The sequence below is a fragment of the Harpia harpyja genome, chromosome 11 (assembly GCF_026419915.1).
Source record: "Harpia harpyja isolate bHarHar1 chromosome 11, bHarHar1 primary haplotype, whole genome shotgun sequence".
In the NCBI taxonomy this organism is placed as follows: Eukaryota; Metazoa; Chordata; class Aves; order Accipitriformes; family Accipitridae; genus Harpia; species Harpia harpyja.
In genome coordinates, this window is record NC_068950.1 from 40,779,432 (window position 1) to 40,796,787 (window position 17,356).

General features: G+C 46.8%; 1 protein-coding gene across 1 annotated transcript in view; it reads right to left on the reverse strand.

Moving 5' to 3' along the window:
- PLPP3 (phospholipid phosphatase 3) overlaps positions 1 to 17,356 on the reverse strand; it is a 45,273-nt gene that overhangs the window by 13,033 nt on the left and 14,884 nt on the right. The window contains exons 2-4 of the mRNA XM_052802396.1: positions 7,023 to 7,180; positions 1,984 to 2,267; positions 1,157 to 1,214 (exon numbers count right to left, since the gene is read on the reverse strand). Coding sequence (XP_052658356.1) covers positions 1,157 to 1,214; positions 1,984 to 2,267; positions 7,023 to 7,180 — 500 coding nt within the window. The remainder of the gene's footprint in view (positions 1 to 1,156; positions 1,215 to 1,983; positions 2,268 to 7,022; positions 7,181 to 17,356) is intronic.

Genomic DNA, 17,356 nt, shown 5'->3' on the forward strand with positions numbered 1-17,356 from the left:
AATAAATGCCGGTGTGAACGATGGTTTCCAAACTCAGCTCGGGAAGTTTTGCGACGGCAGCGGCGGAGGGCTGAGCCTCCTGCAAAGCATTGCCGGGGCGGCTCTGCATTGTAACGCAGCTGGGAGGAAATGGCCAAAGGGTTTACTGAAGAAATTCAGAAGTTTTCCAAGAACAAAAAGAAAAAAAAAGGGGGAGGGGGGAAAATGAGGAAAGATTTTAATACGCCACCCCCAACAGCCTGGAAAGCTTAGTAATTAAATTACAGAAATTGCTCACAGGGAGGGGGACTCCAGGGTGGAAGAGGCAGGACGGAGCAGTGGTCCCTTATCTTTTCAGAGGGTAAAGAAAAGGGATGGGGGGGGGAAACACTGCTCATAGATCAATGCTCGTCTTTAATGTTTTTATCAGTGCCATGCTGTTTCTTTACTTGCTAGTCTGAGCTTACAGGAGATGGGGAAGGCACAAACCTTGAAAGGAATCCCGAAACCTTTTTCCTGATTTTTTTGGAAAAATAAATAATTAAAAAAAAAAAAAAAAAAGAAAACCAAAACACAAATGACTACCCAGATCCCCCCCAAAACGCTGCGTGCGGGTCCAGCCCCAGCAGGAAGCACCTTGGCAGCCGCCCCAGCCCCGGCGCAGGAAGGGTAGAGCCATTTCTCACTGACAAAGAAAAACAAGTTTCAGCCCTCCGCTCCGGATCCGGGCGGGCAGAGGCTGCTCCACCTGCTCCGCTGGCACATTTGGGAACCAGCCTTTACCCCCTGACAGAGCCGCGAAGGCACATCTTTCCCCTCCATCGATGCAACGTTTTGGCTCGCCCCAAACGCTCCCCGGTGGAAACCGCAACGTGGGGGTGAACAAAATTGCACAGGTCGTCCGCAGATTTAGTAGGATTCGGATTTAATTGCGGCCTTGGCTACATCCCAAGGCTGCACTGCTCAGCTATCACCCCAGGAGTCCAGCCCAAATACCACCACAGGGGCTGCGAGTGGATCTTTCCCCCACCGGCTCGTTCAGGCTCTTTTTTTTCAGCTGACCCTCTATCGCCGATGCTCATCGTGCCGTTATTGCCACCAAACATGGGTGAGTGCCTCAGGAAAGGGGGACAGGGGATAAATCGGCTCAATCTGAAGCGAGGCTGAGATTACTTACCACCAAATACAGCATGGTGTAGAGGGAGAAGGACGCGTGCCCGGAGAAGAAGGATTTCCTGCAAAACAAAGCAGGTGCTAAGAACCAGCCACTATAATCTTCAGCATTATAATTTTACATGTAATATGGTGGCTTGCCTGCTGCTACTGAGAGGGTGCCAAAGCAGAGGGACCCACAACCCCCAGTCTTTTGGGTTCTAAAAACCCCGGTTATCCGCCCCACTCGCTCGCGAGGCAGAAAGCGAACGGATGGGCAGGATGCTCGCATTGTTCGTCCCTTCCTGGTCTACTCATGGGACAGCAAGTTATTTCCAGGATAGCCCGATAACTCATCGTCTCGCCTCAAATAACCAGGAAACCGTAAAGAAATAAGAAGCAACTTCTCCGGTCGCTTAATTGCGGCATGTGAAATGCACTCCTGGAAATGTCAAAACTGAACGTCTGATGGATTTGATAGACAGCTCGAAGGGAAGGCGCTGGCAGCCCTGCCTGCGTGGAACCTCCTTGGAGGAGAAGCCCTCCGCTCCGCCGCATGGGACAGCTCCAGCTGCTCACTATGAGCTCAGCTCTTATGGTGAATTCCCGCATTGAGCAACCACGCGGGGAAACAATAGCGTAGGAGTAAAGAGAAAGGCAAAGAAATATTATTCAGCCGAGTCCCGCAACTCCCGAGGGAAAGTGCTTGTCGCTGGCAGACAGAGTTACGACCTTCGCAGAGAAAGCAGCATTTGAATCATCTATTGCTGGCAGAGAAGCCCCGAGACGTATTTAGCGTGAGACACCATTTTGGTGGTGGCAACCCATCGCTTCGATGCCCCGGGGTCTCACCTGGCTTCCTGGACCTTGCTGTCGCTTCCCCTGCAGGTGTAGTTTTGGACGTAAACTCCCTTAGCGCAGTTGATGGTGGAGAAATCCAAATCACAAACTTCAAGGAAATGCGGCCGCAAGCGCCCGACGGACACTTTGGCAATGTCTGTGAAGGACTGGCTGATGGCGCAGCCGAAAACGAAGCAGCCCACCTGCTTGTAGAGAGCAGCCACGTAGGGGTTCTGGATAAAGGAGCGCGACTTCTCCTTCAGGTAGTGGATGCGGTAGAGCTCTCCCGTTATAATCTGTGGGGGAAACGCAACGGAGAGGTTAGAGAGCAGGAAAGATGCTGTATGAAACCAGTGGTGGGTGGCAAATGCAGAGCCAAGACAGTTCTTCATGCTCTGAGCATCTCGAACTGGGAATCGTGTTCCCATAGCCCAGCGTCTCTCCATCCTCCTCCTCTTCCCTCGCAAGAAGAGACTGCAGTGCTTGAAATGTTGCTTATGGAAAAAAAGTTCATAAACGAGAAGAAAAAAAAGCTAGATTTTGGTGTAGCACGTTGGCATATCTTTACAGAAGTGAAATAGTGCCCCAGGTCTATACCAGCACTATGGAAAACAAAATTTAACATAAAACAGATAAAGAGTCAGTGTGTGTTTGGGAAGGAGAGGCCAGATCCACTACCCTCGTATCAAGCTGATTTTGGAGGAAAACAAACCAATAACCTCAGAACCTGCTTATCTTCCTCTCTGAAAACCATGAACACAAGAGAGGACCGCTCAGAAAGCCCCAGACGTTTCAGATTCTGGCCCCAAATTTGCTGCTACCAGAACCAATTCAAGCCGCTCAAAGCCTCTGTAAACGCCAGCTATTTCTGGGCATTTCAAGGGGTCTTGCCATTGCGTGGCAGCAAATTATGTTTTTCTTGTGTCAGGGGTGCTGGGGTTTGACAATATCTCCATAAATCACTGTCAGGGAGCAGAGGACCTGGCTTCTCATAATCCTGACTCTTAAAAGGCAGGTTAATGAAAATCAGGCTGTGAAATGAAGTCCAAATGTCTCACCTCTCCCAAAGAGGCAAAGGCTTAAATTGTTCTCCGTCACGTTACACACCTAGGTTTTGAGCTCCAGATTTACAGCTTTAGGATTTTATTCATTACTTTAAATGTTTTTATACCTGAGTAATAAATCGAGGCAGGGTTTTTTTCGGCTGCCCCCTCGTCCCTGCCCCTCTCTAGTCACGAGGACCGTGATATGTGAAATTAACTGTCAGGAAAAATGCCTTCATGTTAATCCCTTTCTGGAGCAGCCAGCAATATTCCTCCCGGTGTGGCAGCCTGCCAGCGGCGTGCAGGAGACAAGGCTCCCCTGCCTACCTTTTTTAAAAGCTTGGCACAACCTTTGGAAACTAATAAACTGGAAAAGTATGGCAATTAGACTAAGAGGAGATGAAGCTGTATCATTGTTTGAACTCACTCGTACCGTGGCTTGAAAAAACTAAGGTTGACCTAAAGCAGCTAAAATTGCAGCTAAGCAGGCTTTATCAAAAGAGAGATACAACTATAATAATAAAAAAAAACATAAAGGCCAAGCTAGAATGCTCTGCTACCGTGCACAGAAATACTTCGGGTGGCTGCACCATCATTCGGGGTTTACATGTCACCGCTAAGATTTACTCTTGGAAACCTGGTCGTGACCGAGAGCTGTCTGGGGAGCTGCAGCTAACCGGCTCCAGCGTGATTTTAATCCTCACAGGCTCCAAAGACCATGGTTTATCTCCAGTTTGGACCACTTTCCAGCACAAGCTGGCAGCCAGGAAATCTACCGGCTTGAGAAGTGCAGAGGGAGGTTGGAGCATCTCCTGCTCCTCCGGCAGGAGGCAGCTCCAGGGTGTCCCGGATGGACACGGAGGCTCCTGCACGAGGGCACGGCCACCGCCCGCAGCCTAAATTCACCCAAAAGCCTAAATTCACAAGAAGGGGAGCTACAAGGCTCAAAACTCGTGGCTTTTGCAGAGGGGAGACGAGTCAAATTAAGGATGACATCTGATACCGGCAGATGTGCCATTACTCCAAACTCACAAACAGATTCACGTAAACCCGAGGCTCTTGGCCTGGGAAAGGCATGTGACCATTTTAAACAGGGACCAACAAAAGTCTGGGGATTAATATTTTTCTCTCACCGTTGGTGGTCTGGGTAATTGCACACATGTAGCAGATTGTAAATTGGAGACTTCATTCCCTTCCTAACACGCTGCTGGGCAGCCATGAACCCTCTCCGCTTAGTTAAAGCCATGGCTCAACCTTAATGAGAAGCTAAAAATTGGGTAACCTTGGTTTTTTGGCAACGCCGTCCCAGATAAAGCAGGACGGTGAAAAACTAACGCAGCACAGATGTGCACGAACTGAAAGGACATCCTGAAAAGAAAACAAGTCTTAAAGATATTAAGCTCCTCTTAAGCCTTGTGCTTCTGGTGAGCCATCCGCGTGGGACATATGCCGTACCTACGTGATGGGCACAGCTCCCGGGGGACTGTCACGCGCATTTAAGAAAGATAGTCACTAGAGAGAAGCCAACATCAAACTTTTCTGTCTGTAAATGCCTTTTGCCGACGACTTTTGGTTGTCGTGCCCGTTTTATCATTATTATAAGGTATCACCAGCAATCCAATTAGCCTGTAATTACTTTTAGAGCTTTTCTAATCACTTACATCTCTAGTGTAACATTCTCTGTGTCTAATCACATTGAAGCGTATCACCTTCAACTGTACAACAACCAGCTAATCCAGCTGTGTAACTTAGATCATCTAGGAAATTACTTTTCTTAGGTATTTTTCATAGGCTTTCAAGATCTCTCAGGTGTGGGGACACGGGGCACCACAGCAGTGATACCCGTACGAGGCTCAGGAAGAGGAAAATGTCACCTTCCCCTGGCCATCCCAGGGACCATCAAAATGCTTCTCTGCTGATCAGATTAACCATCTTCCAGCAAAAAGAGCAGTCGGGAGAGACGTGAGAGTGCACAGCCCACGGGCATGAGCCTCTCCAGGGTCATCTGCACAGAAGTTTGCCTGAAGTCGGTAAATATATAGGTATTAAAACCAAACGCATATCCTCTCACATCCCGATAGAAGAAAAGGTCTTCGCCTCTGCCGTTTACTTAGCGAGCACTCTGGGTGTCCTCAAGCCATTTAAAACATGACCTGGACCTTTTACCCCGGGCTAGACTGCCCAAGACGCCACGTAAAGCAAGGGCGTGAAATTTTGGCTGCGCTATCCAGAACGCCAGCTCCCTGGAAGTCCTCATAACCGCTGTCCTGCCTTCCAAAGGCAAACGTTGTGAGCGAAAGAAGCAGAGTCAGTGCTTTGTGGATTTGGAAGGAATTCCTATTATGCTACAGTAATTCTGGTATCTGGGTTACATCTGAAAAAAGAGGTCAGGCTGACTTGAATTTTCCATGCACGCTGCCATAGCAAAGAAATCTGTTGCTTCAATTCCTTGTTAGCCATTTGTATCACTCAACAGCAAATAACTGAGCTTTTGCATTTACCTTATTAAGTTACATTTGTTGTGGGCACAGTGAAACCAGGGCAGAAACATCTAATTCTCTGGGGATTTTCTTTCTCTTTTAATTGACCTGCTATTTCGTGTTAGAAAGTTGATGGATCACATAGGCAGCTGACTATGTTTCCAGTTTCTGTTCCAACTCCTGTATTTGCCACCGCCTCATTACTGATCAGAAGCACACTCCGCATGGAGCCGGTGTGCCAACAGCCCAGGCAGTAATGCGAAAATGAGAGGCTTTTTCATTTCGTTTTTATGGCTTTTCCACACTTGGGGGTAATTCACCTGCAGGGTAAAATTCTGCTGTGTTTATAGACTGGGGGCTCTGGCACCTTTTGGGCTTGTTTTGAGGAGGGAGGGGGCATAGGGACAAGGCAGTTTTGGGGACCTACTTTGCTAAGTGAGTCTATGTGGTCAGGAAATGATGGAGATATTCACGGCACGAAGCAGCAAGGCTGAGGACGGGGTATTACCAAAGCAGGCACCATGCCATGCTAAAATACCTATTGCCCGTGACATTGCTCCTATGAGGAAAGATGAAAGCTAGGAGGGGAACAAGTGCTCCCGACCTCTCCATCTCCATCCCTCTCAGCTGAAGGGCCAAGAGGAAGGCAGCAGCTCTGGGAAAGCACCTGAGCTGTGCTGCCAGCAGGTGAGAAGGAAAACGTAGGTACTTTTCATAGGGGAATTTCATCTTCAGCTGGAAGCATTTAACCAACAAGCAGGAGACGGCTCCTGCCTTCTGCCACAGCACCAGATACACGCTGGCGTAAGGAGGCTCAGCTCCGTGGGTTGAATTCAGCTTTTTAGCTGGCATAAAGCTCTCACCGTGCAACCGTTTCCTAGCACAGCTCTAGGAAAGCTGGCAGGAAAAGAGAAATGAGGAGGCATTGGGAAGGTGGTGCGTGAACTACTTTTTACAGTGAGGACTCTGGGAATATGCTCCCTGTGGAAGGTTTTAATTGTCTTTTTAAAAGGACTGTAATACACAATCTCTTAAAAATCTAATACTAAGCTGTGAAACTTTTCCAGGCACTGGTTAGCTGAAAAGATGTATCCTTTCTTTTTTTTTTAAGCCTTATAAAAAATAGGCAAATACCAAGAGTTATTTGAATAGGGACAAACCATGCCAAGTCCTTACTGACACTCAAGTCTTTTTGCTTCTGCTCTGAACTCCTACTGGAGGGTGAAAAAGCTTTCGCAGAGCTCACAGACTTGCCCAAACAGCTTTGGGCCTGTTTACAGGCTTCAAGAGCAATCTCATTCCTCCCATTACAAGCTTTCATTTGCAAATGTTTACTGCTCCTCGCTTATGCGGAAGTCGAATAATCGCGGAGGAGATGTGCACCTCGGCAGATAGCGTGGACACACCGGCAAGACTCAGTTAAACCCCCAACGCCGATGGGACATTGGTGCCATTGGCTAAAGAGGTGACAAAAAGCCATCGGGGACTCCCAAGGGACAGGAGAGGAGGTTTCGGAGGTGGTACTTACGGCGAGGATGGCGATGAGGATGCCCGCAGCACACAGCACTGCGTCGTTGATCGTCTCCATCGTCTTCAGCGGGTACCTGATGCTGTCGTCGTCGCAGTAGAAGCCCCGCTGGTAGGGCTGGATTGTGCTCGTTTCAATGATGAGGAAAGGCAACCCAGCTAGAAAGAGGGGGAGACAGCAACCAAACCCATCAGCAATACAGGCAAATAAAAGCAACTTGCCAAAAAAAAAAAAAAAAAAAAAAGACCCAGCTAGAAAACCCCTCGCAAACCACGCAGCACCGTTCCTGATGCTTTTCTTTTCATATTGCTATCTTTCCAAAGGGAATAGCATTGGGATTTGCTTTTCCAAGTCGCTCTTGCGGGGAAAAAGCATCTCCTCTGTTATGGTTATCAGATGTCTGCACTGCCTGGTTTCAGTTAAGCCTTGTGCATTGCAAATATTAACTTACAGGAACGGACCCCTAAAGCAATTCCTCTGCAAAAAGCCATGAAAACGAATCTGGCACTTTTCTCCGGGGAGGGCCCGATGCTCTGCCGAGCGCCCCACGGCAGGGCAACCCAGAGCTGTGCAAACAAACACTGGAGGATCGAGTATCAGCACAGCTTCTCCTACCTGGGCAGCCCAGCTACACTCCATCCCCACTACTTTTCTGCCTTTGAAGCCTTCCTTGGCTCCCTTCTCTCTGTATTTACAGGGTACGTACGTGTTTGTACCTACTACCGCCATAAGACTACGTGCTTTGAGCAGCTGTGGGACACCGCTCCTTGACCCATCCATGCGAGGGGAAGCTTGAGCACGCACCCGACCAGCCCGTCCACAAGAGCTGCTGAACTCCCATCAGAGCCCGTTCGCCTTCGATCACGTTAAAGCCACGTGAAATCTGGTTTTAAATGCTGCTTGTGAACCCTCTGCGCAGGAGACCTGCGTCTGCACAGCTCGGCTGGACCTTTGCACCAGGCAGGGAGCAGATCTGCTCAAAACCACAGGGTGATGGGTTAGGACACACGCTATGGAGGGCACGTCTCAAAATTGCTGCACATCTGTAAATCCGTATTCTTTTAAGTCTTTCGGCGAAATACAACGTTGCCTCCAACCTAGAAGGAGAGCCCTGGGGTATTTCCCAGCCACGATGTTACCTTGGGCAGGGCACCCTCCTTCCCTTTGCCTCCGTTTCCCCATCCACCTTCGCTATTAAGCCCATCACCGAGAGGAGCGGTACATCCCCACCAAAACAAGCCCCAAATTCCCTGAAACCCACATTCAGAGTAAATCACAAACCACAAGGTACAGGAAACCCTCCTCCCACTTGCAGAGCGAAACCCAGGTAAGGGGAAAACAAATGCACAGCGGTTCAAGCTGTCCTTGGGCCAAGACAACAGGTCTCACACCCAGATCCTACAGAAAGCACTAGGGAATATTTGTCGACCACTAACTTGCTTAAGTGTCTCTGGGTTTGTTTACACAGCTAGAAGTCTAAGACATCAGACGGTTTTTCCTTCTAAAATAAATAAAAAAAATAACAAAAAATGAAGTGCTGCTGGGTTTGACCTAAATTTGTCCATGGTACATTTGTAGTGATCACAATCTGCTAGATGTCATTAGCAAGGGTACCATCCAGGTTGTTAAAAAGTATCCTCAAAATAACGTTCCCCATCTCCACGTGAATCACCTTCTGTATTTCGCTTTGCGCAACCCATTTTGGCTCCTTTTCCTATATGTTAATAGGTTGCCTAATCCCGGATTATTAGGAGGTTTTGTTAGGCTTAAGAAAAAGGAAAATCTCCATCATCCGTGAGCAGGGACAACCACACACAGACCTGAAGCCTCTCAGGTACCCAAGAGCGGCCACGGCCACCACTCAGGACCCCTTTCCGATCCTCTCTAAAAACTCTGGAAACGGGTTAATTGCAAGCGCCGGGCCCCGCGGTGCTTGGCAGGGCAGGACGGTTTCCACCACACGTGTGAACCAGCGAGGAAAGGTTTCAGAACTGCCTGCCCAGCTCAGATTTAGTAAATAAAAATCGGACATCTCGTGTGAATCCAGTTGATCTTCATTCCACTATTTAACCGTTTTGATGCCTTGCCAGCTTGGCCCCAAAATGTGCCTCTGATGCCAGCAATCTGATATTAATAGGCCACTTAAAAAATCCTTCAGTTTCCCAATGAAAAATTGCAGGAGAAGAGCTAACGTCGCTCGGCACGATCCAATTTCACATGCACTTGAAGCAGCAGCGTAACAGTTGAACTCAGGGAGTAGACATGCCACGGTTACGTGGCTTATTGTTATTTCTCCAGTTCCTCTTGTTAATAGCTTTCACATGACAGGTCTGTAAAACACATGTTCCCACAGACAATAAAATACATCTGAAAGCTAAAACTGGCTTTTTAAAAAAAAAAAAAAAAAAAAAAAGAAAAAAAGAAAAAAGACAATAGTGTTCCTATACATTATGTGAACCCAGGAATAATAAAGACTTGTTTTCCCTTCATTCATTGAACAGCATGGGGTAGTATTTCCGCGTTTCAATTATATGTACGCTTGCCACAGCTATAATAAGAGCATAACTGACCTATATAGTATACATTTTCTTAAAGTGCACATAGGCATAGTTTAGAAAATCCAATGGTTTTGTTTTCTCTCCTACAAACTTGTGGTTTAGCGGGATATTGCCAATCAAGTCTTGACATTTTTCCAGCAAAACAGTAACCTCAGATTCCCTTTTTTTTTTTTTCCTCCCTTCCCCCTTTTTTCTTTTTTTTTAAACATGAGAAACATAAACATACTCTCCATAGCTGAACGGATATTACTTAGAAGACATAACATGCCTTTGATTTCGAGGGCTTGGTGAGAGGCTGCTCTTTCAGCCATAATTACCCAAGGAGGAGAAGACCCCAGCCCATGGCGAACGGTAAATCATGCTCAAGATGGCTCTTCTTCCACAAGGTTATTGCTTGGAGGACAGGTTGTCTAAGTGACCAGGTCACCACCCACATTTTTTTTGGCAAGGGGGTTCCAGCACAGAGAAGCCTGTAGCGGTGCCAAAAGGCAGCCAGAGAATGGGGTTTGCAGAAAAACACTACAGAGGGAAGTCTGGAAGAAGACAGAAAATTAAATGCGGAGAGAGATGCCTTTGGGATCCCTCAGCGAAACACCACAGAGACATTATTCACACTAGGAGATCTGCTGAAGGCAAAAGTATCCAGAAATGGGGCTACAACCCACACGCCCTTGGAAACGGAAGGCAAGCAGCGTAGGGTTGTACCGTGAAGATGGTACATCTGGCCTCATCACCTCTTCTGCCCCAGTCTACCTCTCCGATTCAGTGTTTTAATAGGAAATTCAGATTACGCATCCCTGGCTGCAGTGACTTACACCTACAAATTCAACAGTTGAACCCCATAAAGGTTCTAAGTTTTCAGCCTCCACCACTTCCCACCCCTACCCATGGTACAAAACTACTGAGAACACAAGAGGTACACTTCAGAAAACGGTAACAAAAGGTGGCTTCCATTGAAGTAAGCGATAGACGTACACGGCGGGCAAAAAATTACACTGATTTGGGGGATGGTCACTCTTCTCCAAAAACGGTCCTGTTTGGCCATTCTGTCTGTGGCTACTCCTCACCCGCGTGTACAGACCTACTGCAAAATCTTTAGTAACGTTGTGGAAGGTCCTCACATCCTCCTTAATACGGGTGTCTCCATGCTGAGAAATTACCCAGCAGCCTATGGACCATAGCCTAAGGCATGGAGGCAACCCTGGCGCATCCATATAGGGCTGTGCAACCAGAGAAGCACTGTTATCCCCATCTCACAGAGAGAGGAAACTAAAGCACAAAACTACAAAGGGATTTGCTTATTCCAATGCAAGAAAGGTAAGTGGAGCCGAAATTACCTTCTGAATTGTAACATACTTTACAAGGTGAAGGAAAGGGGTTTTTTTTCCTTATATAAAGGGGATTTTTCTGCTTTAATAGCAGAACAAGGAAATCCCAACCATATGCTTTTATCTAATTATGCTGTAGGAGATCAAACAGGGCTCCAAACCATGAGCATAATAGAAATCTCTCGGGGACTGATCCTGCCCCATCCAAACGGGCTCAGCCCCGCTCCAAGCGGCACGGAGCAGGTGTGGACACTAACAAATTGTGTGAGGCACCGCGGGATGCCATGGGGCTGGACATTGAAAAATGATGTTGCTTTTGTTGGGAGGAAGTCCAAGTGACTTGGTGACCTCTAACCGCTGGTGTCCTACACCAAGATATTTCGGTGCAGGGTTTAAATTTATTTGTCTTTCCATTTAATAAAGCCAATCAAGTTTGGAAATCTAGCACCAAGGAAAAAATATTCCTTTCTTTGGTCAGCACCTTTATTAAAAGGCAATTAATAGGCAATAATCCTGGGAAGGCTGGCAGCATGAAAGCTAAAACCCCACCACCAAGCCTAAACAAAAACCCTTGCAAAAGCCCCACGTACTCTCTGACCAGCTTGAAATGTGCATAAAATCAAAGGCAGAAGAAAGGGCTCTGTGTTGGGTATAGCACTTTGAATCTCAGAGTCTTTGAAAAGTTAACGCCTGTGCAGATTTAATGGGGGAAAAATATTAAAAAAGGGGATAAGCTTTTGTTGGCCACCCATCGGAAAAGCCACAGAGGGATTGGGAGGGGAAAAGGAGTTTCTGCAGTGACCCACCCATGCAGCTCTCATCTTCCCAGGCCAACCTTCACCTTTGCACTAAATTAAACACCATCACGGTCTTCTTTTAATGTTTGGTTTTGATGGAGGTTGGGTTTTTTCCACTAAATCTTTCTTCTTTCAACCCTGCAGGTCAGTGGGATGTTGCTGGCTATCTCAACAAAGCAATGGTAATTTCTAACAAGCACTCTGTGATGTGTTTGGCTGCCACTGTCCAGGCCCTGGGCGTGTTTTTAAGGTTTCAGTAGATTAAACATCTAGCTTAATAAGTGAAAAAGATCATTAAATAATTTGGCAGGGCTGAGCAGCGTATCTAATTCCTCATTCAAGACACACTCTGTAAATATTTGGGTACCTACAAGAGACGGGCTTTCTATTTGAACTACTTAGTGGCTGACCTTGGGTACATATAAACCTTATTTGGTTTACAATATTTGTACATATTTTAAAATGCATAAAAACTAGATTAGCCTATGGTAGGCTTTTATTGGGGCTTTAGAAGTTGGCTTCCCCAGCTTTTAGAGAAGAATTGCAGCACTGCAGACTAGACTTGGCAGCTGCTGCAAGAGTGAACAACTCTTGAAGCCAGTTGACATTATATATATATACACACACACAGAGATAAAATTTAGTAACACAAAGAATAGAAGTATTTCCACATTTCCATCATATCAGGCATACGCTGCCAATCACAATAGGGCCTGATTCTGCACCAGCACCAACAAAATGGGTGCCTGAAGGAGCAGTAGGAGCTTGGTCAACCAAAAAATAATCCCAGCGGACCTGATCGGCAGCACAGCGATAGCCAAAAGAAGGATCCCACTGCAGACTGGATTGGGCCATTATGTTGGGATTTTTAAAGGTCTTGAAAGCATCAGTAATGTGCCTCCTTCCCAATGGTTTTTTGACTGAATCGGGATACTTGAGGCCCATATATTCACAGGAGACAACTAGGCTAACGTCAGAAATACAGAGTACCATCAACTCTGTTACTTCATTACCTGCTCAGTCTTAATTGTTCTTCACCTTGGTTCCAGCAGTCCAGAAGACTGCTCTGTACATCTGCCTGTATTTTGGAAACACACCTAATACCTTTGTTTGCAAAACAGATTCCCATTCAACTCTATTACAGTTCCACTACTCTCAGCTACACAGACACATGAGGATAGAAAATTCTCCACACACACAAACCAACCCTAGACTTTACGGTAGAACAGGTACCTGCTTTAGAGGACTAAAGAAGCTATAAGCAAGGATCAGCTTATATTGCATTTCTCCGATTTGACCTGTTTGGAAAAGTCCTAGGACACAATGGGCTGACTTCCACAAAACAAAGATATTAGTTCGTTTTCTACTCTATGTACATTCTCCCATGTAACTCACACTAACCTTTGCACCTACCTATGTCAATCTGTCTGGTATCCTTCCTATCAAGGGGGTGACATTACAGTCCATTTTATTATTATTAGTTATATTTCAGCCAAATCATAGAAACTTCAACATAAACCTCACCGTTTTAAAGTCCATCAGCTGCTACAGAGTCCAGGAGATTTCCTAGTGGGCAGACGCAGGTTCATTTTGACCTAGATGATGATATTTTCTGGGTTCTTACTTCTGGGGGTTTCTTTTGTTTGTTTGTTTTTTAATAAGAACTGGTTATGCAGGAACGCTGGGCAAAATGCCTTCTCATGCCTGCTAGCGCAATAGCAAACAAGAAGAAAGCCAAGAATATTCATTTTCTATAAGAACAACCCTACAACGTTGAAGACCCCAAGCTGCAGAGGCATTTGGGAAGTGCCTCTAAAAGGTGGCACGAATGACAGGTATCTCTACCGGCTGCCCAAACCCATCATCCAGAGACACAGCCATCCTTTGTAGTAAATACAGCCCTGTGCAACCTGGAGCATGCTTACTGACCCAACCATCCTGGGAGAATATTATTATAGAAAGGCTCTCGGTCACAGATAACTTAACATTTGGTTTAAAGTATTCTCACACACTGCAAATTCCTCTGGATTCGAAACCTTGGTAGAAAAGCTTCCTCACGTGGCCGGAGCGCAACGTGCCAGCCCCACGCTCCAAGAGCTCCAGATGAACAGGAGTGTTGCCATTGGTTTTGCTGGGAGAAATACTGGTTTTAGAGAGTACCTGTTACCTATTTCCAGAGGTAAACACCACATACAAAGGAAGAAAGAGGAGAAGTGTGTTAAGTTGTTCCTCCTGGGAGTCTGGCATGAGCTGATGTGTTAAAAGAGCTTTATATTAAAGTGCACATGTATTTTTAATACCTAAAAAATGCATTAATAAGAACAAAAGGTCTTATCCAAGCCACAACACCTAAACGCATACAAAATTCTGCATTTGTGGGGTAAAATAGATTTCAGCCAGACTGGCCGACCAGCAAAAGCTGGAGAGGGTGAATATAAAAGACATTATCAACAGGAACCCAGAGCCAGCTCCAGTCAAACATGATGGAAACAAAGCCATCATTTAACATTGTCCACAGCAAGGAATAAAATGTGATACGCCGTGAAAACCCCAACGTGTCAGCATCTTTTGAGGCACCTCTGTACGTCCAAGTGCTTTGGAAGGTCTCGCAGATATGACAAGTCTGACCTAGGATGACCCAGCTCGAATAAAGGGAGGAAAAAAAAATTAAAAATGCATCTGTGAACTCTGCAATACTCAGGGCAAACGGATCGTGTGAAAAATACACTGCGGCGACTATTATGTTTTCAATTACAAACGAAGCGAACACGGTTTACTCTGCCGGTCAGCGGGGTTTGGAACGAGCCCTGCCTCACCACGACTCCTCCGGGCTCTGCCTTCGAGGAAGGGCTCGGACCACTGCCCGGCAATGCTCGCGCTGCGGGAAAGGGCCGTGACACCCCGTTTCTTTGGAGGAAATGTAGGAGCTTTCTTCTGAACCGATGTAAGGGTGAGCAGAGCTACTGCTCCTCTTCATCCACATCATCCCGCGTTGGCTGCGTGAACGCTGATATTTCCCCATATAATAACAAATCTGCTCCGCTCCATCAACCTCTATTCAAGAGGAAAGTTTTGTGGGCTGTAGGTATTGTTTGAGTATATAAAATATCAAGCAGAGACTCCTTATCTCAGCTTACTGCCCCCAAACACCACCACGTATAAGCCCTGGCTCCTTCTCTTCGCACGGCCGCACCAAACCCTAACAAGAACAAATGGAAATATAAAACTGCAGCCGACAAAATTCTCTCGATTATTTTTAAATCGATCAAGGCGCAAAGAGTTTAAAGCAAAAATAAAAGCCAGTTCACCTGGTCAACATCAGGTCTCTTAAAAAAAAAAAAAAAAAACTCATCTGCTGAACTTCCCAAGTTTCCTCTCCCCCTTCCCGGAGCATCCCGGCCAGGCACTGCAGCTGTAATTAAGCACGTTTTTGGGAGCAACTGCCTCTGTGCAGGAGACGGCAGAGCCTGCATCCGCAGCGCTGAAGCCTGCTGCGAGTAGCTTTCTGACCCAGTTCTGTCAATGTACCTATTGTAAATGCAAAATCCTTCTTCGGATTTGAAGCAGCAGCCACCTGCACAAATAAGGCCGGGTTGTAACTCTGTAACCGAATACAAGCACTGAAAGCTTAAAAAGTTTGTAGTCCAAAAGGCACTTCTGACCTCTTTCTTAAAAGTTCACTAATCACTTTTAATTCATAATTTATTTCCTCTTAATATACTTGCTTTATATAATACCCCCCTTTTTTTCCCCCCTCCCTCTCCTCCTTTCTTTTTTCTGGAAGTTCCCCAGGAGAAAATGGTATTACACAACTCCCTTGATTAACTGGAAATGAAACTTTTCCCCCTCGGTAGTCGAGATTCGGTAGAGTTTCCAGGATATAATGCATGGTACACAGTGCTGAAAGGCAAAAAAACGTGAACGTAGGTGGAAACGATCCAAAGGCCCTTCGAGCAATGGGGGTTTGATCTCAGTGGTCCCTAGAGCAGAGCTCAGTAAGGCTTTGCCTATTCACCGATGGGTTAAAAAGGCGTAATATTATCTCTTCTCTCCCTCCTCTGTATTTTGTTGGCAGTTACTGCATAGAGTACTGTATAACCCTAATGTATAACAATACATGATATAACTGAGATTGCACTGGTACCCAGGTAATATTAAAAAAAAAAAAAAAATCATGCTCCTAATTAAAATAGCTTTGTATTACAGGGAGGGGAGACTTTGCAGGGGAAGGCGGAGGCGCGACGGCTGCTGCCACCTCGCTGCCCGCAGGAGTTTGACTTACTTCGGTTGAAAGCAGCTGGGATTGGGATACTTCGGTGGCAAGCCATCACCTGCGGTGACACGAGGTGCCCGCCCCGCGCTGCTCACAAGGACGGCATGACTTACCTACCCTGACCCATCTGCCCTTGGACGAGACCCTATGAATTATTTGGGTCCCCGAAAGCTAAATAGAGATTTTTGGGGACAGCACGGTTCCACGCTGCGCACCATCTCGGACTTCTGGGTGCTTTTTATCCCCCTAAGAAACTGCATGTTCTGCACATCCAGGTGATGCAGCAGCGTCACGGCAACACCTCAAATTTCACCACCCTCTTCTGCAAGCACAGGGCCAGCGCTGGCACAAGGGCCAGCCACGGTGGGCACGTCCACCTCGTCACACCCGGTGTCACACCAGCCCCTTTCCCACGCGCAGCCCAAACGTCCCTGCGGTGGCTGCGTTTTGCAGCCAGGTGACATTTCGTAGCCCCGTGTCCTCAGGGGACGATATAAATCGGGCCGCATCCCAACAGCGCAGGCAATGGCCAAGGCTCTATTCACACTGACTCAAGGGACACACCATGTACCGTGCTTTTTAAAACCAAAAATGGATAATTCCCTATTTTCCCTTTCCAGCCCCCCTGTAACAATGCTGTGCCCTGCTGTCAAGGAACGTGTGAATAAATTGGTGAAAAAAGGTTAAAGAAGCCCAAGGGAATAGCAGTCCCTTTTTCTTTATTGCGGTTAATTTCAACAAAGGCTTTTCTGTTTCCCCCTTTTTTTTGGTTTTTTTTTGGAAGGGCTTCATGCCAAGTTGCATTATTCCTCTTCACCATGGTACTGCCATGAAACCCGCCTGGTATGTTTGCCTGAAAAATCGCAGGTTTTCATGGAAATTGTTTTTATCTCAACAACCACTCCCTTTGTCACCTCAGACATGAAAAGAGAAGGAGAAGGGCTCGGGCTCAAATCCGATCCCAGCAACAAAGCATCCGCGGAAAAGCACCACGACCTTCCAAATCCACTATCACGAAAACCTGCCCTCCCAACGGGGCAAAAACCCTCCAACCCCCCTTTTACCACCTCCCTCCTAACACCGATGCAACCGCAGACGCGCGCAACACGCTGCACCCCGCTTTGCACAGCCTCGGTTCTAAACACTTCGAGGCTTGGGAAAAAGCCCGTACCGTCGGTGGGGTGGTTTTGAAGGATTTTTAAATGGAAATAGTTTCTTTTCTTGCAGCCCATCGTGGCAACCAGAGCCCGCTGGCTCTTGTCAGCGAGGCAGGAGCTCAGCAGCTCGTCGGGGGTGTCCTCTATTTCCAGCCTATTTACTGCTCCGTTGAGAAAGGCGCCTATAGATGCTCTAGTTCTCAGATGGGAGTTTGGAGGGA